Raw genomic sequence first — 23,891 nt, forward strand, 5'->3', positions numbered from 1 at the left:
ATGCACTTAAAGTAAACTAGCATGATATTCAAATTAAAGTTAAGATAAACGATAAACTAATTCTTACTACTTCTAATTAGTTTTTATGATTTCGATTAGTTTTACATGTGACTATTACTTTTTTCAAAATAGTGTTTGCTCATATTATATCTATATTAATTTACTGAAAATATTTCATCCTAGTTTAACAAATAAAATGCTTTCAGTAAATCAACCTTTGAAATAAAAATATTAAGCAAAAGCATATATGCTCGTAAAATAAATTAACATGGTAGGGCAGGGCGGGGCACAAATGTTCATTCTACTTTCAATAGTTATACTGTCTAAACCAAATGTACTTAATGCACTTAAAGTAAAATAACATGATATTCAAATAAAAGTTAAGATAAACGATAAACTAATTCTTACTACCACTAATTTATTTTCATGATTTTGATTAGTTTTACATGTTACCATTACTTTTTTAATAATAATGTTTCGTCATATTATAATCTGTATTAATTTACTAAGTGTTTCATCTTAGTTTAACAAATAAAATGCTTCCAATAGCTCAACATTTAAAATATTATTAAGTGCAAACGCAAATGTGCTCATAAAGTAAATTAGCATGGTAAGGTATGCTACAAAGGTTCAACTTGACTTTCAGTAATTATACTGTCTAAACTAAATGAACTACATCACCACAAATAACATGTATCAAACGATTATAGAAATTTAATACTAGTAGCGCTTTCTTTACTATTTTTCTAAAATTCATCTTGCCTCGCCTATGGTTTAAAAAGGGACACCCAGGGGCAAACATATCCAATTTTTAATTTTAAAGAGATTTTACGAAATAATTGCTATATTATTTAACCAATGCATGATACAAATTATATGGTCACATTTTTTATGGTCACCTTGGTCTGGTACTTTATCAGAAATATTCATCAGCAAATTTAGAATAACTATTAATTTGATTTATCTTATCTCTTGCAAAATAATTTTTTCAACCTAATTCACTTTTTTCTTATTGTTATAACTTTGCCAGGGTAAGGGTTTAGTTGGTCTTTTTTACCCCACACACATGTAAGTTTTTATATAGATTATATGAAAAAAAAAACTGTTGAATCTAACTTAAAATAATAATACATCTTATTAAACAAATAACGTATACTTGAAAACTATATTCAGGTATCATTGTCCAAATAAACGAGCTCAAAACCAAAAAAACTACCAACGAAGAAAAACTTTTTTTATGAATATTGATATGTGGCCTTTCACCTTCTAATAGCAACACCGTGAGTATTATGGTGATGGCTTATTACACATCTCTCGTCTTCTACTTTATAATAGTATAGTTACTATATGTACTTTAAATGTCTTTATGGTAGGCTTTTTAACCCTCGGGCCTTTAAGCCCTGCCTTACCCTAATAATATAAAACTAGATAAACAATACACATCATATTGCCACTTCCATATTTAATTTTTTTTATATTTATTTTGTTGAAGCTTATTACTTCTAAGTTATTTCAAATATATTGTGAGTGATTCATCCTAGTTAATAAAAATAATAAGATGCTTTTAGTAGATGTGCCTTTAAAATATCAATGTCAAGCGCAAAATCAAATTTACTCTCCAGGCAAAATAGCACGATTCAAATAAAACTAAACGATAATCAACATTATATTGCCAGTTTTGTGCTTCAATTATCTACATTAATTCTTCAAATCTTGTTAATACTTCTAATTTATTTTCAAGATTTTATTGTATTTTACATTTTACCATTATATCCAATCTTTTACATATAGTACCAAGTATTTTGACTTGCATTAGAAAAGTAAAGATAAATTTCATTTTGATCCGTAGACTTCATATTCTCTGAATTATATTGTTATAATTTTTTTCTAGGATGGTGTGTTAACTATTAACTTTGGTGAACCATATGGAAGCTATGTAATTAATCGTCAATCACCAAATCAACAAATTTGGCTGAGTTCCCCTACTTCTGGGCCAAAACGTTATGATTTTATAGCAGATGGTTCTGGTTATTGGCTATACAAACATGATGGAATGTCAATGCATGAATTATTACAAAAAGAAATTGAACTTATAGTAAAATCTAAAGTGGACTTTATGAATTTAGCTCATGGAAGCAGATAGACTGATCTAAATAGGGAAACATATAAATAATCATTTAGAATATTAGGTCTTTCAAATTTTACAATATCATTTTAATAAAATATCATCATGGAGGTAATGGAAGAAGGCAACCTCATGGACAGAGTTCCAATCTTATTGCAGAGAGATATGCAATATTACCAAGTGAGTTTTATAGATATTAATGAGAGTTATGATTTGACTGATTGCCATATTTTTAATAAGATATTGTAATGATATTAAAGTTATGTATAGTATAATTATACAATTTTATATGATATGATTTTGCTTCAATTTTATAATCTGTATTTTATAAAAATAAAAATGTTTTATTTGATGCATGTGTATTTTTCTCATTTATTTCTACTATATATTTTCTACTATTTATTTTTTTTATATATTTCTGATAACATTATTTTGCATTTTCTCTTTGATCAATTTTGATTTTTTTTCTTATTGTACTTACATTTTTACACTCACCTTTGTTAATCTGCAATGAACAAATAATATAGTGTACATTGACAATTTTTTTTTCAAACTGCAAGTTTATTTTTGTCTAAATATAGCAAAAACAAACTGTGTTATCAGAAACCATTTGTCCCGGAGTCGTAGGTGGTCGATTAGATTTTCCACGATCTGCTTCTTTCGCTTCAGTCAAAATCGTTACGTGGTGGGAAGAAGAATATATAGCTGCTTACAGAAGAGGTTCTGGATTGCTTGAAGGTAATTTATCAATAACAAGTATCGAAGATATAATCAACATAAGCAATTAATAAAGAATATGAATGGTTTTGAAGCATTAATATACAAATTTTAAATTAAGAATTTTGTAGTTTTAGCAGACAGGTAGCGCATATATAAATAAAAAAAATAATATTGATTACATGAAATATTAACACTCAACAGGTAGTTCATGCAATTTGCCACAACGCGAAATGCCACTTACAACTAGTTTCTCAAATTAAGTGAACAACGAAAGTTTATTTTATTCTGATATACTGATATGCATTACCATTATTGACTACTTTCTATTAATTAACTTAGTTTTATTGTCTTACTAAATCATAAAGTATTGCATCGTAATATTTAACTGATGGTATATTTGACAAACTATGGACACTATACGCCTATTAAAAAAAATTTGGTCTAAATGTGTTATCTATAAAATACTGTAATATTTTTAAAAGGAGGTGTAGCAGATGCCACAGCACCTTTAGAAGATTTAGAACTTAAATCTGGGAGTACAGATGAATCCGAGAACGAGGGTGCAAACGATAACATTATAAGAGCATCCGATCATGAAACAATTGTTAGCATGATTGCAAAATCTGCAGATCAGTTATTAGGTAATATAAAATGTTACAGTATTTTTTCATTATATTACTGTAGGGTGTTATTTAAATAGAAGTAGTATGCTTGTGTTTGGTTACTTGAAGTTTCGGTGATCTTGTGCGGAGAAGTTACTGATTTTTGAACGATGCAATGTCGTTTACTAATTCCTATTAATTTTCGAGTTCCGCATTATGATAATTTCTATGATGATAAAAATATGCAAATGTTCAAATATATTTAAGAATATAATTTATTTGTTGCGAGAAATTTTTGTTCACTTTACTAGAAGTTGTAAAGCAAAAGATTCAAGTTTTTTGTTGTTACTATTTGAAAATTTGCCTTTTCACATTTTTTATTTTCTTCGCCTGAATTGGACATTTAAATATGCCTGAATTGGCGGAGTTCAAAACCGGAGTTTTCAATTGATAAAAAATTAAAATGAATGTATCCCATGTTGATAACGCAATAATCAGTGAGGATTGTTTATAAAATTTATTTATTATACTTTATGTTCTTTATGTAGTAATAAAGTAAGCCGAGAACAAATGAGAAGTACATTACCGATGTACATGCGGATATATGTTTACTTGTATCACTTTTTTAACATCAAATCAAATCCAAAGAAATTTGTGATAATATAGTTTTTAATTTATTGACTACTAATCTTTACCTAAGATTATATATATATATATATATATATATATATATATATATATATATACATTTTTCGTTTTTATATATCTTATTAACGATGTCTTGAAAAGGTGTTGTGGCCGATGCAGCAGGGCCTTTAGGTGAGTCAGGAACTACAGAAGTTCCTGAGTATGTTGGTGGATGCGGTGGCATTATAAGAGCATCTGATCCTGGAAAATTTGTTAGTATGATCACAAAATCGGCCGACCAATTACTAGGTTAGCAGATAAATTATTTTAAAAACTTATCACGATTGCTATTCTTATTTAATTGGAGTTTTAAATATAAAGTAAATTTTTCGTGCATACCGCTTCGTTATCTCACCGTCAGTAAAATAATTCAGAATCATGAAAAAAATGTAACGCTGTATTAAAAATCATTTTCAGAGCATTTACACACGTTATCACAAGAAGCTTTGGATCACGCCGATTTGGCAGTACTTACCGCCACAATTGGTGCCGCCGCGCTTATAAGAAATTGTCTATTTTGTTATCTACAGCGTGTCACACAAACCAAGTGTCGTGGACCGCCAGGTGAAAAATCGGGTTCTCTAAAAGTTTCCCATAAACAATATTCAGAAATGGCAGAAGCTTTAGCTGAACGACTACTAGATTTACACTGTAGGCTGCTTTCACTGTATATCTTACAAGATGCTGATTGTCTTGACTGGGAGAATCCACAGCCGTTTTTTGAATCTGAACGCGGTTCATACATAATACAAATGTGGTGGCTATACATGAAAGGTGATACTAGTATTTTAGAATCAATAAGAAATTGTATTTTTGCTTGCAAGATGATAACGGAGGTATTTCACGATCCGGCAAAAAAATCGAAATGTTCGCGAACGCGTATATAAAGCGATTTTGTTTATTAATTTAAACTAAAGAATACAGTTTCTTTTATGGTATAAATTTATTGCGCACATATCATTATATATGAAAATAAGTCTTCGTTTATTCTTTCAATATACATGATTTGATAACTAAGTAAGTGTATCTAATGAATTATTTTATTTATAGGTACGCAGCAGGATTTGTGGACAACGGTGCCTCCACTAATGGCTCAAAGAGTATTTCAAGGAATGTTAAATGAAACTCTATCTATACTTACTGTTAGATATACCCAAGTAAGTTATTTTTTATATAAAATAATAGTTTCAGACAGTGGTGTTGTCGAGCCGGAACGCGCCAGACGTCGTTCCGGAAAATCATTTTTGAACCGGAACGCGTTCCGGCAAAAAAAAAAATTAAAAAGAATTGCTACATACAGAAAGTGATTTAATAAGTGAATTTTATAAACCATAATTTAACTAATTTTTATTAAACATTCCTATTATTGTAATAAACATACATATATGTGCACAAAATGAATTTTGTAATAATTTTTCTTTTTTTCCTTTTCGAACGGAACCGGAACAAACATGGAAACCGGTTTTTCAATTTTAGCGTTCCGGCAAAAAAATATTAGCACAACACCACTGGTTTCAGTAAACCATGCTCACGAATAAGGAGATGAATGGCTAATTTATATTATTTATTTATTGATATTTTTGCTGTTGTGTTTAATATGTGTAATGTTTTATTTGCCATTACGTTGATTGTCATTAAGTTTAATAAGATAGTCATAATTATTTCATAAATTATAGTTACTTAGGAACTAGATTGTTGTATTTAAATCGTTCCATATCTAAAGTTAATGATATTACTGAATAATAAAAATTCCAGACGTGCCCCAGCAGAGCTCGTGCTGACTTGCTAAGAGTCGATTTAGGAAATTTGCTGCTTTGCTGCGGGGAACTACTGCCCGCTGTCTGCGAAAGCGGCGAAGCATACAGCGGCATCAATTTGGCAGCGGAAGATAAAGCGGTTCGAGACATACACGCCAAATGCCAGGAACTTATGGCCGGATTGGTTTTGAGGGGCGCTCCACTTTCTACTTTGTACAGGGTTGATTAATTATTTTGCAAGCTTTTTAAACAATTCTTCACTACAGTATTAAAAATTTAAGCGACAAATTAAAATTATTTATGTTTCAGGTTTTTCGTAAGGATGTTGATCTAATAGGGTTATTTAAATCAAGAGGTAGCTGTTCGAGTCCATGGATAGTGATGACGAACCCACATCTCTTCTCCGCCGAGTCCGGAAATCAATTTGCAACTCGTATGCTTGATCTAACACCAGGAGCAGCTATTGCGTTGGAACTGAAGGTCTATTTGGCGCAGCCTCAACCTACTTGGCCACTGCTGTTAAAAGTAAGTTTAGAGAATCATTCATATAAGTAGTACTTTCTATCTGATCTGATACAGACTAACAATAAGTTAAATTCAAAGGCATTTATCATACATTTTCAAATTATTAGGTAGAAGTAAGTTTAATATAGTTTGCATCACAATAGTTATTTTCATCCTGTATTTGAAATTGATACACGTGATATAATATGGCTTATGATAATCGAGAGGAAAGATACTGTACTATCAAAACAAACTTTTTCACATATAAATGCTGATAAAAATATTTAATTTAAATTTCAGTTATTGCTTATGCGCGATTGTGCAGTATCTTCTATAATTCTACATCATTTAATTAATTATTTACCTATGTCTGATGATATGGACGGCGGGTCGGTAACATCAAAGAAAGTAGTTATCAAAACTCAAGCTTGTGATGGATTTCTTTGCACATACGATTGCTCGCCTTCGATGGATGATAATAAAAAGTAAGAGTTCAAAATATTTTATTTTTGAATGATTGTTTAACTGTTATTCTTTATTTTATTTATCATAATTTGTGATTGTTTTGATTGGGCCAAGTAGTCGTCGCAAAGATCATTATTAGGACTAATAACTAGAGAACATGGATTCTTAAATTACTGATCATTTTGTTAGGAATGAATAATTAATTAGAGCATACGCTTTTATTCTACTTATTTAACGATATGCCAACAAGAAAAATATTTTTTTATAAAGGTAAAATATAGAGCACACGCATAATACACATCTTTTTTACGATTTTGGGGTACCGCGATGTTTGAAACATTCAATAAATGTTCAGAAAAAAAAACAAAAATATCCGTTATATTTTTTACATCCGTTCAATTTGGTTCCGTACTATGGATCATATTCACCGATTATACTTACCAGAGTTAGTTTTCAACGTAGTTTTGGTTATGGTTTAGATTTAGTAGATCCGGTATACTTTTGAAACGAAATTTGATGTTTGATATGGTTCAGCGCTCAAAACTGATGATCAGGAAAATAAAATTACTTACAATAAACTTTTTAATGTTCAAAAATTTTATAGATCAAAAATCTGCACACGCTTATATTTGTCATGCATAAAATAATTTAACTCTAAATAATCTTGGTTTAGTTATTTGAATAATATTTGAAGCGACTTTATGATTAAATTTATTAAAACATTTTCTAATATTGGTTTAATATAATGGTTTCTAACTGAACTTGTATGGATTGCTAGAGTTATTTCATAATTCAAATAATTTATTAAACAATAAACAAACTAAACATATATATTTCATTTTTTTATTATTATAATGTAGATCAGGCATTCAAGATCCTATAGGAGCAAATAATTGTGCCGTCGTAGCCAGTCTCATTTATGTACTCTTGATAACTGGCAGACCTTGCGATCTTCAACACACCATTGTATCAGCGCTGGACAAATGCAGGGATAAAACATGGGCGGACTGTTTGGATAAAACTCAAGTAACAAATCTATAATTCGAAAAAAATCATTTGTATTAATAGACAAAGGGGTCTACAACCAATGATTTTTTTTTAGATGTGGAATCAAAGAAGGCCACCGTGGCTGGAGGCAACATTGAATTTAATATATCCTATAATACAGCCAATCGTTCAATCATTGTGTGCTTATGTACATAATGGGTCCAGTATGTATCAAGTATGTTATATAAATAGTTAAGCAATTATGCATGTTCCTAAATCTATAACAGTATTTCTCAAGTTACTTATTTTTGCAATTTCCTATTTCAAAATTTAGACCTACTACTAAATTTATGCTGAAAGCTTAGTGATTTCTATTCGGACTTAAAAATACATATTTTGTTCACAATACGATTACTTTCTCGAAGTTTTGTCATGATTCTGTTACTCGAATGTAACACTTTATTTTTATTTCTTAATGTATATAGTTGTAAATTACAACTAATTAATCAGTTGCTATTAATTTTAACCAATATTAACTAATATTTAAAATTAATATTAACCAATAAAAATAAATAATAACTATGCACACATATACAGGCTATGTCACAAGCTTTAACCTATTTCACGGAGTTGCTGATTTGCTTACCATCTTCAGTACTAACAATATCAAACTTTTTAACGGAACTCTTACCAGCCAACATACATCCTATGGGACAATCAATATTTCTTCAGTTGTTATTGTCTGCCTTATACACGGAATTGATAAATTCGTCTGAAAAACAACTTATGATTCCTGGACAAGTTCCAATAGATGGTAAAATTCTTCTAAATATCCGTGATCAATTGGCAGAGGCATTATGTTATATCTATGAAGACGATAAACATGCTCAGCAAATGGCAGAATTTGTATCTCGTGTTCAGGACGCTGGTGTGGAGGACATGGTTGGAAACTTGGACGGAGATATTGCACAAATGGATAATTTTATGTTGAGTTTTGGTACCACATTAAATGTAAGTGCTTAACTGAAGCAATATATTATATTGTATAAATAGGTTTCAAAGATATTAAAATATGTTATATTCAGTTTAAGTAATTATCATAAAAATTTTAATTTTCAGATTGAGGATGAAGAGAATAAAAGTGCCAATTCGGCAATCAATCAAGCTTGCAAGGATTTGGGTATAGAATATACAAATTATGCTCCAGAAATGTCTGTCAGCGATGTACTCATGACATTTTATGGGAAAAAGTGTGTTAAGGTAATTTAAGCATAGTATTAAAATTATTTACCAAGTTCATAGTTGATGGTATGAAAAATTATTTTATATAGATCCAATATTTTTAACTATTTAGTTCTGTACATTAATTGTTTAACAAATTTTTATTTCTTTGTCAGATTTTGCACGATTATGTAACTTGTAATTCCGTTTGGATACTGCAGAAGTTAGGGGTTAGTGAAGTTCCTGTTAACGATTTTGAAAATTTTCCTGGGCAGTTGACGACTCCTCCAAGAACTAAACTTCTGGAAACCATGTTTTATATTCGCCACAGACCCTTCGATCAGGTAAATCTCTATTTTTTAAATGCTTCTGTGTTTTTATTCTTCCGTAATTAATAAGTTCTGCCATCTTATTATTTTGTTGCCCTGTAGATGGACTAGTTTTTATGAAAATATGTTTTTATAAAAATTGTTAAATTAGCACAACTGCGAAAATAAATAGCCCTCACCCTGCATAATCAATACTCTCTTATTTAACTTAAAGCACAACTTGCATAGGTATTATTCTATAATCGTATATTATTGAAAAGTAGTTGATTAGCGTCGATCATGGCGTTCTAGAGGTCGACTTAGGGGTTACTTGGCTATAATGTTCACAGGTTTTTTTGGTGAAGGAAAACGCATCTTATTGTTTGGCTTCTCTATTTAGATTTACTACTGATACTACTTGCAAGTAGTATCTTATCACGGTTCGTAAATTTGTATTGCTTAGTTGCAATACAAATTGTTGCCTAGTACTGAATATTTTTGCTGTTATTGTTTAATTATTTTTTTAACTATTTCTTTTTTTGGCGAATGGTAAAATTATTTGTCAAACGAATTTTATCATAAAGTTCTAATTGAACTTCCAATTCAAGTTTGTAAAGTTTATTATGTAATAATAAAGATGCTGATGGGAAGTTGGCAGCCGGACTGGTCGGTTTTGCTCGACACACCACTTGGCTTAACGCGAGAAAGAGCTTGGAGTCATATTTCGAAGCGATGGGAGTTTCGAAATCCTCATCTATCATTACCTGATGCAGCAATGGTGGCGCATATCACCAACAAGCTGAAAATTTAGATTATTCAAATGGAATTGATTTTCCAAAATAATAATTCGCATTTATTCATGTTTAGTAATATATTATTTTTTTATATATTATATTAATAAATTTAGTTAAATGACTTCTTAACAAGATTCCTCTTATATGGATATACTATATATAGACTGATAAATATGTTGCAATTGTGTAATGGACATATTTGCATATATTCGTTAACATTATTAATAGTTTTCATAATTTTCTGAACTTCATAAATAATTTTCTGATAGTATATTATTTATACATTTTATTAAGTACTCTTTTGTCAAATAGCTAAATACTACAGAAAGCGCAATACCTTTTATAAAAAATAGTTAACTTATGACTTACAAATTTAATTAAACAATATTAAATTTCAAAATCAATATTCGTTATTTTAGAAAACCAATTGTGCACTAATAATGAACTAAGTAATTAATCGCCATTTTTATTCTATTTTTTACTATAATTTTTACGATATTGCGTTAATATCCACAATATTGTCTAAAATTAATATTGGCTTTGTTTATTGATATTTGTACAGATTGATTGGGCCAACTCAGTTATTATTTTAATATAAGTATTTTAGACGGTTAATAATTAATAGGGTTAATTTTTTGGTGATAAGTAATAATAAGTACAATAAAAATATTATACAAATTGTATATAATGCACGTATATAAAGTGCTAAGAAACCTTTTTGCATATTCTGAGAATGACTTGTTATGAGAGGTGCTTGTTTAGCGAAGTTTCTAGGATCGTATATTATATGAATATGGTTCGAGTCGCCAAGTACGATCTATCATATCAAATTATCGATTTTGAAATGTATATTATTTACATTGTCAAAAAACTCCATGAACTGGCGAATTCATACGTATTACATTACAATTATTTTTTTTCTATTTTTATTATTTTTTTCTAAATATCTAAATACTCAAAAATGTACAATTTTATCTTATTCACTTCTTCATAATATAAAACATCATTTAAATCTAGATTCTTTGTTACGTTTTATTAGATTTATATAAATTATTAAAAAAGAATTATTAAGAAACATTTTTATCTAGAGAGCTCACTATAATTATTGTTTCTTACTATATTTGCTTCAATCTTCATTGACGATATACCCTTAATAGTCTTTGGATTCGATAAGTATGAGACTGGATTTTTTCTCGAAGTTTTTATCAGCATTGCGTGATTGTTCCTGGCATTTTGCTTTTGGTCTTTGCCGCTCGTTCCCATTGTCTAGCAGCTTGTTGGACAAATCCGGGGCTGGTTGGAGTTATTTCTGATTCATGACAATCACCCTGCCTGGTGATTACAGCCCTGTCTCCAGAAGTCACTCGAGAGAACACCGGGCTCTGTTTAGTTGGTAAAATGACGCTGGTTACTTGTTCTAACCTATTTAAATAAAAGAAAATCAAAAGTAATAAATTAGAAAATTAATAGATAGATTACAAATCAGATAGAAAATATTCCATAGATTGCTGTTTTTATTCATATGTTATATTGTTCAGATAATGGTCATTAATGAATTGATAAAGTGATCTTTCAATATACCAGTTTCAGTTACCATCGCAGCAAGTTTGTTTTGATTTATAATTATTCGAAAATAAAAGAAAAATATTGGATAAAAAGTAAGAATAGTCATAAAAGAAATGATGAACTCTTTTAGAGTTCTGACCTTTGCGGGGCTGGTTCTCTCGGCAGAACAGCAACCATGTGGGGCTGGTATTGCGATGGGTGCTGCTGTTGTTGGGTTTCTAGTTGTTGCTCTTGGTATTCCCGTTGCAAATTTGATTTCTCCTTTTCTTGCATTGACTCATCTCTAATAGAACCAAATTTCGTAAATTGGGCCACACCGTCCGTGACGTCGTCGAATCTAGCGTATCCGCTCGCAGGTTCTGTCTGTGATCCTTGCGGATATTACATTGATTTAATAAAAATCATTGATTATAAGCTTACGATCATCTTTGCTTATAGAACTTAATATACAAATAATAACACAGGTCCACAAAAATTCTGTTGTGGGTGTGCGACATTTGTTTTCCAATGTATTTTTACTGTTTACCACTAATCTAAAGTCAAAATTGGGGGTCTAACTGCAAAAACAAAACGGAGAAAAGTGAAAAAAACAAGTACAAAATCTCTAATCTAGTAATTTTTCTGCATGATGGTTAAAATTTTATAATTTCTTTCCCTTCCTGTCTTTTTTCTTCTTATATGACCTGTGCAACAGAGTTCTGCAACGCTTTTTTCATCTCTGCTGAGTATCTTCTTATAATACCATATAATTTGCAAACATATTTACTCCCCATTACCTCTTGATAATCTAATAAAGTATTTGCAGAAAATATGTTCGATATTAACAGAGATGACAAATGCTTTGCAGAAATCCATTGCATAGATCATTTATGGACAAAAGAACCAGAAAATATTTTTTTATATATCTTATTTTGGCTTTAGACCCGTGGTTAAGGGTAAACAATACGTTGGATAAAATGTCTCACACCCAGCACGGCCAACTTTTTTTGTAGATCTGTCTAATTGTTCTATTATTATAAATTACATCAATCATTTGCTCTGTCTGAAACAAGAAAAAAATTAAACTGCATAAACTTGTGTTTGTTTTTCTGCAATGTGGCAATTTTACTTTGCTGATTTGTATTTGCTTAAATTTTGTGGAAATGATTGAATCTGTATACAAAGTCGAGAGAAGAAAACACTATTGGTTAGAATTATTACCTGATACTTTGAGTCCGGAACTTTTCCGTGCAGCGTCTACGATAAATAATGCAGCAACTAATAATGATAAACATCCTAAAATTGCTGCGTTGTCTAAAAGATTTTCTGGTATTGAGTCGAGCGAAGCCAATTCTAAAGAACCTACAACCATAAAAATAAATAAACCCATAAAAGATAATAAAATATAATGTAACAGCATAGTCTCTTAAATAAAGTTTTGGCTTTGCCAATTTGGCACATACGTATAATAATGCAAATACACTCGTATTGTTTTTATCACTAAAATACAAGCTAAAAGTTTCACAAAAAGGTGAAATAACGCTAAAGTTAGGGATCTATTTTTCAGGTTGCACTTTTTCATTATTATTTATTTAACGCATAATTAACGAAATATTGATTCTTAGGCAGTTCGCTAGGAACTGAAGTCAATTTTCTATTGTTTGATTAGTTGTTGAAAAATTTAATAAACCTTCTCATTTTTTCGAAAAACAGCAATAATTTAATCTGTATGATATTTAAATATTGATGCTGACTTCCAAAAAAGTTTAAAAAGAATTTGTGTACCATTTATTAATATCATTATTAATGAAAGACCGAATCAAATCAAAAAGATTAACACTGCTACGCACCAATTATTACTATGAAAATAATTTATGGCATTAATTATAAATATCTAGGAGTATTTTCTTACGTTAAATTATAATATTACAATACAGAAAAGTAATGCATTCATACTTTCAGTGAAAACGAGAGTTTGTTTTTAATTTAATCACCTAATATAATAAATAACACGGCGCCGATTCCTAACAAAAACTTTTCCGCAACACTGCCCGCTCTCGAAGCGCTACTACCGGAAAATATTCTTCCGAAAAGTAGTCCCGCGGTGATAATGACATATCCTCCATATACTGCGTCGGCCAGAGATGATCCTGCTTGGCTCCATGTTATATTATTCAGCAGGGACCATTCTCGTGATAATTTTTGGCGCAGGAGAAAACCTCTTGAAGCCTCATCGTCTGTTACTCGTTTGGTCGCCACGCAAGCACCGCAAAGTAACTGTAAAATTAAACTGTAACTAGTGGTGTATGGAATCGCGTCTAAAGGCAAATTGCTGGAACTTCCAGTACTGTAATGAAATAGTCGAGGAATTTTAATGTGTTTAGCCCGAATTAGAATTGAAATCCAAATAATTTTCATATATTGCAAAAAAAAATTGGAAATAATTTTTTTTAGCGTCCCCCAAAAACTAATCATATTTTCACACTCTCACAAGCATAATGTTTTTTTTTAATTAGATGATCCGTTTCCTTAATTAGTGCTACTTTTGCATATTTTGCTCCCTGATCGTCAATACGAACCGATTCTCGTGAAAAACGTGGGCGAAAAACTGTATGCACACATGTATACACACACACGTACATTTTTTCTAAGGTATGCCAAGATGATTTGAAACAATATAATGTATTAACTCAATTTTTATTTAATTGTGATTTATTTTTATTAAAGTTTTAAAAAAAGATATAAATAGTTTTCCATAAAAGAGTAAAAGTGCAAAATTACCATGACGAAAGAAATTAAAATTACACCTTGGTAGCAAATAGAGAAATTGTACATCGAACCAAACAATAGCAATCCTTGTATTTTCTAAAGTTTTGTATCCTTGTGAGATAATTGAAATGTTAATTAGCCATAGAAACAAGTATAGATTGTTTCTCTAAAACACAATTTTGTGTTTTTGTGATAGAGTTTTTTGTTAGTTTTCCGTACTTAACAAGTACAGATTGTTTCTTTAAAACACTATATTTTCAGTTTGTTTGTTAGCAAAAAATTATTACAAATGTAGCAGAATAATATTGGGGATTTTTTTTAGCATTATAGTTAAAGAATATTAGAACTCGTTCAAAAAATAACATTTTTAATTTTGTCTACTCTAAACTGACGATAATTCAAAATTCATTGGATTACTTCGAAGATAATAAATATATATATATATATATATATATATATATATATATATATATTTAAAATTTATAATATGAAATCGTTATCAAAACGTCTTATATCAAATTCATAGAATAAGGTAATAGTCTGTTCAAATGTTTAATCAATAACAATGATGCCCAATTGTTTTAAACAATCGCTCTTCTTGTTCAAGTCATCCATCGCTTCTTGAGTACAGTAAATCATATTATATGTACCGAAACCAATAAACAAAAACATCACTTATATATTTGTTGATTTATATTTTATGAATCAAACTTTGTTTTCAAATGAAGATAATAACTAACTTTGCAGTTCTGTTTAATAATGTCACGTAATAAAGCGATGAATTCAATGTATTACCCATTAATATTAAGAGCTGTCCGCTGTCGCAAGTATTATTTTAAAGTTATAATAATAAACATCGTTTTACTATAATAACTGCAAAAATCCTAATATATATATATATATATATATATATATATATATATATATATATATATATATATATATATTGATAGACACATACCATATAATGATTTATTAATAGACAAAGTTCCATTTTGAACGATGTAATATCTATAGATAGATATTGACGTAAAAGTCAATTTTTACGTTCTATTTTCTAAAGCATGTGCTTCAATATCATTTAACTTAAACTATCACGAGTGAGGTTTTCGAATACTTATTGATGCAGAATGACAAGAAACCATTAACACAAAGAAAATGTTTATAAAATTTTAATTTTAATTTCTAGCTTTAGCTTCATTTATTAATATAAATAGACATAGTTTGGTGACCGCAAAATAAGCGCTTCCTTACATGTAATAGTTATTAGCATTTAATGCAGCGGGGCATCCATGAATAACGTGATCGATTTTTGAAGGATTTTTGGACCCTTTCCCTTCCTTGGTGATACGTGGTGATATTCGAAATTACCTTCCTCTCTCACTAAATATAACGTGTATTTTAGTTACGAGAAAGAATTGTAACATTTTTGAATTTTTTTGACGTAACTTCAGGTAAAAAATAAATACACGTGATACCGCTTTCATCCCCACGTGATATTTTGTCATTTTTGCCAAACCTCCCTCCTCCTAAAAACCTCACGTGATTAATAAACGCCCCCTCACCAGATTTATCTAAGTTCACTAAGCAAGGAGAAATTTCTGTTTTTGCCAAAAAATACGTTATCCTAGTTTATTTTCTAGACATTTCAAGTCATTTTTAATCGTTTGAGATCGAAATTTAGAGCATAGAAAAATAGAGAGCATATTTTTAACCATTCGTTGACGTTTTTTCAAGATACAGTTACACTAATTTCAAAAATTTAATAGTGGTTTGATGAAACTCTTTAAACGCTCGTATTGATTCGTTTTGCAAGACGATCAGCAGAGGCGTTTCTTTAGAATTAACAAAAAAGTACAAAAATTTTAGTCCACGTCTAATTTTGAAAATTCTAAAACACTTTAAGACATCAGTTGGGAACCGTGCAGTTAAATTTATGGTAAAGAACGGAAGGATGTTTCCTTCATAATTTTTACCTTCCCGTAGCGCAAGTTATAGTAATCGCAAAAAAAAAAATCGAAAATGAAAATTTTTATATATCTTTACGTATCAAAAGTTTCTGAACATTTTGGCTTACCTTAGAAAAAATGGATGTGTGTGTGTGTATGTATGTATGTAAGTGTCGATTCATTTTTTCGCCGACGTTTTGGAGACCTATCAACCGTTTTTGGGAGACCCAAGCGTCCGATGTGAATAATTCAAAAAATATTTTACTTGTATTGATGAAATAAAGAATTGATTAAATTTTTAGGAAGGCAGGTGCAGCGGTTTTGAAGATCTAATAAAAAATGTAAAAAAATGTAAAAAAATGTCATTTGGCGGTCAAAAATGATCATTTGACATAAGCACATTTTGTATACATTTCTGAGTTCCATAGCAAGATTTATAATGTTTAACAATTAGACTGCAACGCGGCGCTTACGTGCTTTGACATTTCGTCTCTAAAACAGCTACGCATTGGATAAAAAATACCAAAAATTTCAAAATGTGAAAAAATCAAATTAAAAAAAACATTTTTTTCAAAAATTTTAAAGTTTTCAAAAATCTATTTTTTCAACATAATCAAAAAATTTTAAAGCTTTTAAAAATTTTAAAAGATATGGAAATTTTCAGCAGTTTGCCTTATCGCACAATTCCATGCACAACTAGTTTACGATTTTGATAATATGTATGATGATAAGGTAAATGCTTTAAATGATTCATGCTTTGTATGATGCTTTATTTAAAAGCTTTGTATGATGATAGAGTAAATGGTCTAAAAGAATATCGTAAAACATTATGGCCCTCATTATTTATAAATTTTATAAATTCATTAGAGTTTGGAATAATGGCACGCGCTTTTGAAACATACACCGTATTTATTCTAAAATGTGCTCTATAATTAGTACAATTACATATTATAAGTTTGGTTGTAAGATATATATTAGAAATCTTTTTGAATAGTTATTAGTAAAAAGCGAAAGCTTTATTTTCAAACAAGCAGTTGACATCTAGTTTTTATACATATATTGTGCTATAATAGTGTATCTAATACTCTGTGTCCCTAGAATTAAACAAAAGAACAATATTTCAGTGATTTCAAAATTTGCTTTAACAATATGACCATAAGTATTTATTTATTTATAATTCACATCATTTAAAAAAAATTCCTTCGTGAATAATTTCTCAACTGTTATTAATTTCTCCGATCAGTTCATGGTCTTCTATTATTATAATCTGCTGGGATTTCGATAATGAGCAATAATAATTAGCGTTGAATAGATCATGTGAGATGTGAGAGCGATAGTGTTTCTATTCCGATATAATTAGTGAATTTCAATGAAAGCGTGAAGAATCTTTTTTCTTAATATGCATACGAGTATGCATCGCAAATTGATTAAAGCTCGCGTGGGAATAATGAATCTTTGTATCTTATGACGTTCATAATTAAACTAAGATCGAGGTATTTGCTGCATTGTTTATCGTGACATGACTCAGAATAGAATAATGATTTTGTTTTGTAGGGTTTACAAATAAAATATAATATTTGATCCCTATATTTTTTTACTAAAGAATTCGTGTGAGGTTTATTAAGCGAAAGTTACTGGCAAATTTTTAGGATTCTAAAATTTCTCGTATCACGAAATTATTTTGAAATGTTATGCTACTGTTTAATTTTTCAATTTTACAGCTATATTTAACAAATGTGCATTTAGTAATCCTTATTATTGATGTAAATTTTTGTAGCTTTTGATAAATCGCATATAATATAATCATATATCAATTGAGCATTTGATAACAGAAAATAGTAATTTTTCATTATTTTAAGTTTAACGGTTATGTTTTTATTTTATTGCGATGTTCATGAAAAAGATGTCCCATAAACTGCTTGAAATTAAAAAATTATAATAAAAATAAAATACAACCGAAAACCCAGGAAATATTACCATCTTTGATTTTTTTTTATTAGTTAGTATAAAATGATTTAATATATAAGCAAAATGATATAAAATGAAAATTCAAGAATAATTCACATCGGATCTAGTTTGCAAAGTACATATATATTAAAATCGGTAGGGACTTCCAACGAATTAATTGCATAAAATGTTTTTTCTTAATATTCTCTATTTGATTTACAACTGTCCAGTTAAGGACATGAAAAAAATGTTAAACACGGTATTTATCTAAATTACCAACGTTTCTAGTTTTGTTTCTCAAAAGTAAGCATTATAAGTTACTAAAAATATTTTGTTTATAAAACTCTAGCAATTAATTCTAAATATTTCAATACGTTTGTTATAAATATTTTTTGTGTTAAAATTCAATTAAATAATTATTCATTTGTGATGGTAAATTGATGGTTAATGGTAGCTATTAAGGGAGTATTCTAGTGTATAAATTCCAAAAAATCGTTTTTTATGTTTTCAAAGGTTAACAATTCAATAATATTTGTACTAGACAATTTTTAAAAATTTTTAATTATTTTCGGAGATACAGCTATTTGACCATGGTAATCCTCTTCTGTTTCCTACCTTTTGCGGTTTTCTCAAAACTGTCTTTTTCAATACGATGTCCACGATTTCTCTGGGTCTACTACAAATTTCCATTTTTACTATTTTTAAAAAATTCGAGAAACTCAAAAAATGGTTAGAAAATGTTTTATTTTTCAGACAGTCGCCACTTTGCCAAAAAAAATTCAACTTAATCTTAGTATATGCCTTTGCAACATCATTCTAGATTAATAATCTTTTTTTTCATTTCGGATTACTAGGAGGAGGGTTGCAATCGTGGCCATGGTCACGTGTCGACTTTTTGAAACCCCTCACTTTAATCACTGCTAATTTTTGAAATAATTAACTTTTTTATTATATTTTTTTTGTACTATAACGTTGATAAATCAATTATAAAAAAATGATTGCCTGCTTTTTACGGTGATTTAAAAATGACTTAAAATTCATGCCTCTACACTAGAATACCCCCTTAACGTAATATTTGACTTATGTATATTATCAAATTTTGGGTCTTATTTGTGAAAAAAATGTGCACATCGTTTAAGATTTGGAACTATGTATATATAGATATGTTTTTAATGTTTTTATTTTGAAAATTCAATTTTAAAATGTCGATTTGAATAATGTAGCGAAAGTTTTACGGTTGTGATTAATTTGATCGTTTGAAAAGCTTATGAAAATTGTAACTAGTACCTTTATCATTACTCTATCATTGTACGCATTAAGAATTGATTATATTAATTTAGGAATTTGTTAAAGATACTAAAATATCTCAAAGAATATTATACAAACAAATAATAATTTTAGTATTGGTAGAGTTGCGGAGTTTAACTTTAATCAATTGAAAAATATTTAATATGAAATTTGTTGATTGTTTACAAGTTTTTAAAATAAATTAATAAGTGGAATCCAAAACTAGTTACTGCAATTATTCAACTAGTCGAATCACAAATTCGATAAATTTAACATGAAATTATAAAAAAATGTTCACATTCAAAATTACTCGGTTCACTTAATTTGTACAATAATTCACTTACAACTTCAAACACTTTGAGTGCCACCCACTTGTCACACACCACCATTATTACAAATGCTTATTGAATAAGATCAATAGCATCGTTAATCATTAAAATTTGTAAATGTTATGCGAACCGCAGACGTTTAACGTTATTTAACACAGTCTCTGTGCCTGGTCATTTGCTAGTGCAAGTTTTGCAAACCGCGGCTAAATAACCAGCCTGAGCATCGGCTTTGCCTACACCTAGCTAGATAACCACTAACAATACAATAATATTATGCAGCGAGGCCGATCACGCGAACTCTATCTGTTTATTACGGCGGCTCCGAACCCGTGGCGCGCGGGTTATAAAAAATTCCATCTATCTAAACTAATTTCCAGTCAAAAAAGGATATACTAGTAACTACATAATACTAAAACAAATTGTTGAAACTTCCCGTACCGAAAATCAAAATTTTTAAAAAAGCTTTAAAATTTTTTAAAAACTTTGTTAAAATGAGATTTTTGAAAATTTCGATTTTTTTTTTTAAATTGGACTTATTATTTGAATAAAAAAAATAGATTTTTCCATATTCCAAAATTGTTTTGAAAATTTTAAACATTTTTTTAAGCTGCGTAGCAAGCGCCCAAGCGCCGCGTCGCTGTCTTACGGATAAACACTGATATCGATGTGAACAAAATCGGTACTTATTATTAAAATCACTATATACAAAATACAATATCTGTTAATTTGATGTGCATATGTCTAATGGATCATTTTTGACCAAATGCCATTTTTTTAACTTTTCTTTTATTGGATCACCGAAACGGCTGGACTTGCCATCACAAAAATTGACCTGTTTCTTCATTTCGTCAATACAAATAAAATGTTTTTTGAATTATTCAAATATGTTAATCCGTGTTCGCGAAGTCGTCGATAAAAATTTGTATCCGCTCGTACACATGCATCCATTTTTTTCTAAGGAATGCCAAAATGTTCTGAAACTTCTGAAACTTCAGAAACGTAGATATATAAAAAAATTCATTTTCGATTATTTTGCGAAGACTATAACTTACCCCACGGAATGTTAGAAATAACACTTTTCACAGATATCTTTGCTTTTGTAGATATCAGCACAACATTAAAAAATCTTAAAAAAAATGATCATAGTAATAAAATGTATAATGATATAATGGTAAGCTATTTGAAGTGGAAGCATTTATTTCTGATCAAAATATTATTATGTATTTTTATTTCGATTATTGTTTATTTTGGTTCATGAAAATATGTACCAGCTATTTTTGAATTGGATATCGCATAAATGGCCACCTCTGTATGCGAACCAAATGGTTCCAGGGCCAATGCTTCCACTTTAAATGCCCTATCCATTATCAATGTACATTGCATAATGTATTACTTACGGATGTACTTACTTTATACAAAAAGTGAGTTCTGTTTATTGTCTATTTATTAGGTTGGAAATTTACAATTATTAGCCATTAAAAAGTATGCAAGGTCTTGTAATTCAATAATTTCCGCACATAAATATTTACAAAAAAGTAAGTTTATGAACATGAATTTATATATGGACATAACTCATATTTATAAAAAATGTTATTAGGTACAACAAATTACTAATATGCTTTAAAAATAAATAGTTTCAGTGCATCTTGTGTTAAAGTTCCTGTTCGCCTAGTGGGTTGTTACTTGATAATTTCGTAGGTAATTTGTTGATGCGAACAAAATCCATTGCCTAAAAATTAATATCTAGATATCTATATATATATATATATATATATATATATATATATATATATAATGTATAGATAATTGCATAATTAGGCGGTTTCTATAAACGTAAAAACACTGACAATAACAGTATTTTTTCATTGTATAATAATTGTTATATCTATTCTAAGAGACCAACAAGTAACATTGTAGGATTCGAAAATGCCTTTCAAATTACAAATTCTTCTAACCATTGTCAGAGGTTTTGTGATTGACAGGTATTAATGTAGGAATGTAATGTGAAATGTAGTGTTCGCCTAGTGTTTTGGCCGGTGAGTTTGGGTAATCTTCGAGGCGACTTTTGTACATTTCTGAGTGAGTTTGTATTTCATCATCTATCGTATTTCATCAGATAATTTGAAACGTAGGTTATAGATTTGTTATTGTTTTATCAGGGCATGTTAAAGTTTTTATATGTTGAATTAAATAATTACCTTTACTGTGCACAACAGCAACAACTTTTTATTTAAAAACTAATTTCTATATTTTAAAACGTACCGTCAGAAGCAGCACTCTGGTCATCCTAATTCGAACTAAATAGTTCTGATTATTCATTACATGTATTAATATTGCTTCAGACAACAGTGCATTGCTTTATATTCATATAAATAATGATTAATAATCCTCAATAATAGTTATTTATCGCTGAATTGTTGATCAAGTTAAATGAAACCTTGACAAATAAGAAGCTAAGTCAATAAAAACTTCAGAACCATTGCTTTAAATCAAGGAATCATAATTTGACGAGGTTGAACGTCGTTTCCCATAGAGAACAATATGACTGATACACCGCCATGGAATTCTTCAGAAGAAAAATTATACATTATAATATATTTCTAAACATGATAATGATACTTATGAGATGAATACTTATTTAATATCTAAGTATTTCATTCAAATTAACAGATAAGTGGCACAATGAAAATGGTCTATTAAATATCAATTTATCTGAATTAATTTTTGTACAAATATACAAGGAAAAATATTGCATTTACATTTCTCAAACATTTTATTTACTTTTCGACGTCTTCGGTTTGCTATGCCAATTTGTTGTTTACTACAACTTTGAATTATTTTTTGTGAACGTCAAATAGAGTTGAACTGGCAAGTGCAAGATTCTCTTCGTGTTAACCCTTTCCACTCGCCAATTCCGAGATTTATATGAATCTTTGCCGCCAATTGTTTACAACCGTATCTAATAATGCATAAGTACATCGTAAAATAAAATATTCATATAATTCACAATCTATAAGTTCATAAAAAAAATAATTCAAAGTTTGTTGAAGTCAATATATATATATATATATATATATATATATATATATCTTTTTACACATTGCAAATACTGATTTGTAAGTAATATTTCAATGAGATTAATTATTTGATTGATTTATTGTATATATGATCAAGTCCTATGAGAAAGATTTCCATATAATTGTGACTTGTGAGAGTGCTTTGAGTCAAATTGCTCGAACTTTCAATTTTATAAAAAAATATTGGATAAGTAAACTCAACCAACCGATTGACACAAGAAAGTAGTTCATAACTCCCGAACGATCATAATAGATAAATCACGATTCTTAAATGTGGCAATAATCAAAATCATTTGTTTGGTTAAAATATTTAGTACGCGGAAAAATATTTCACGCATGGTGCCGAACTCTAGATTGTATAATCAACAGAGTCAATAATAATGATTTGAATGATAAATTATTGTATTATAATTTTCATACTTATTAAAATCGGTTTTTCAATAATGTGCTTACGGTACGATTAAGGCGCCGACTCGCCTTAGTCGTACCACCTATTGGCTTAGAATTTATATATAATTCAGTTTGGAATCAACCTTTCTTTAGTTATTAGTTACCAAGTCGAACATAATTATTAAAATAACACCTAAAATAAAATTATAATTTCAAAAAGTAATGAATGTAGAGGAGACTGGGTACAGTTGTGCCAGGGGTGCGGTAGTGACAGGCCGTCATAACAGCTAAACTATACTCATTTTAAAAAGAGTCCAGGGGGAAAAAGATAGAGTATAGATTTATTTGAAACAAGTTAAAAAAAATGTCAAAAATGTCAACAAATAGTTAAAGTTCAAATTAGTCGCAACTGATTGCCAACTACTTGT

The 23,891-nt window shown here is 29.2% G+C and overlaps 3 protein-coding genes and 1 pseudogene across 3 annotated transcripts; 2 read left to right on the forward strand and 2 right to left on the reverse strand.

The window, feature by feature from the left end:
- The first annotated feature begins 268 nt into the window (after window positions 1–268).
- On the forward strand, window positions 269–2,287 carry LOC113375074 (frataxin homolog, mitochondrial-like). The gene is made up of 2 exons (XM_026615023.1): window positions 269–352; window positions 1,892–2,287. Exons 1-2 carry the CDS (start codon window positions 269–271, stop codon window positions 2,141–2,143), a joined length of 336 nt encoding a protein of 111 aa, XP_026470808.1. The 3' UTR covers window positions 2,144–2,287.
- On the forward strand, window positions 2,231–10,187 carry LOC113375076. The gene is made up of 14 exons (XM_026615024.1): window positions 2,231–2,305; window positions 2,707–2,863; window positions 4,276–4,383; window positions 4,552–4,908; window positions 5,185–5,291; window positions 5,890–6,111; window positions 6,201–6,416; window positions 6,696–6,880; window positions 7,721–7,886; window positions 7,963–8,082; window positions 8,445–8,858; window positions 8,967–9,107; window positions 9,245–9,412; window positions 10,014–10,187. Exons 1-14 carry the CDS (start codon window positions 2,231–2,233, stop codon window positions 10,185–10,187), a joined length of 2,610 nt encoding a protein of 869 aa, XP_026470809.1.
- Window positions 10,188–11,375: 1,188 nt separating this feature from the next.
- LOC113375077 lies at window positions 11,376–20,116 on the reverse strand. Its single transcript, XM_026615025.1, has 5 exons — window positions 20,012–20,116; window positions 13,710–13,992; window positions 12,937–13,077; window positions 11,876–12,107; window positions 11,376–11,592 (listed from the first exon to the last, which is right to left on the reverse strand). Exons 1-5 carry the CDS (start codon window positions 20,054–20,056, stop codon window positions 11,376–11,378), a joined length of 918 nt encoding a protein of 305 aa, XP_026470810.1. The 5' UTR covers window positions 20,057–20,116.
- A 2,730-nt stretch (window positions 20,117–22,846) lies between these two features.
- The window catches only part of LOC113375078, a 7,054-nt pseudogene continuing 6,009 nt past the window's right edge, over window positions 22,847–23,891 (reverse strand).

Source organism: Ctenocephalides felis, unplaced genomic scaffold, assembly GCF_003426905.1.
Source record: "Ctenocephalides felis isolate EL2017-DRISC unplaced genomic scaffold, ASM342690v1 CF-g0.4_SCAFFOLD_01886, whole genome shotgun sequence".
Classification (NCBI taxonomy): Eukaryota; Metazoa; Arthropoda; class Insecta; order Siphonaptera; family Pulicidae; genus Ctenocephalides; species Ctenocephalides felis.

Excerpts from the sequence above, each read along its gene's own strand:
- LOC113375074 (XM_026615023.1), top strand. The coding sequence starts at position 269 with ATGGTAGGGCAGGGCGGGGCACAAATGTTCATTCTACTTTCAATAGTT. Across the intron at positions 353-1,891 it reads ATGTACTTAATGCACTTAAA|GATGGTGTGTTAACTATTAA; the intron begins GTAAAATAACAT and ends ATTTTTTTCTAG.
- LOC113375076 (XM_026615024.1), top strand. The coding sequence starts at position 2,231 with ATGGAGGTAATGGAAGAAGGCAACCTCATGGACAGAGTTCCAATCTTA. Across the intron at positions 6,881-7,720 it reads TCGATGGATGATAATAAAAA|ATCAGGCATTCAAGATCCTA; the intron begins GTAAGAGTTCAA and ends ATTATAATGTAG. Across the intron at positions 8,083-8,444 it reads ATGGGTCCAGTATGTATCAA|GCTATGTCACAAGCTTTAAC; the intron begins GTATGTTATATA and ends ACACATATACAG.
- LOC113375077 (XM_026615025.1), bottom strand. The coding sequence starts at position 20,056 with ATGGTGGTGTGTGACAAGTGGGTGGCACTCAAAGTGTTTGAAGTT. Across the intron at positions 13,993-20,011 it reads CACTCAAAGTGTTTGAAGTT|TTACTTTGCGGTGCTTGCGT; the intron begins GTAAGTGAATTA and ends TTAATTTTACAG. Across the intron at positions 12,108-12,936 it reads TTCCGGACTCAAAGTATCAG|GATCACAGACAGAACCTGCG; the intron begins GTAATAATTCTA and ends AATATCCGCAAG.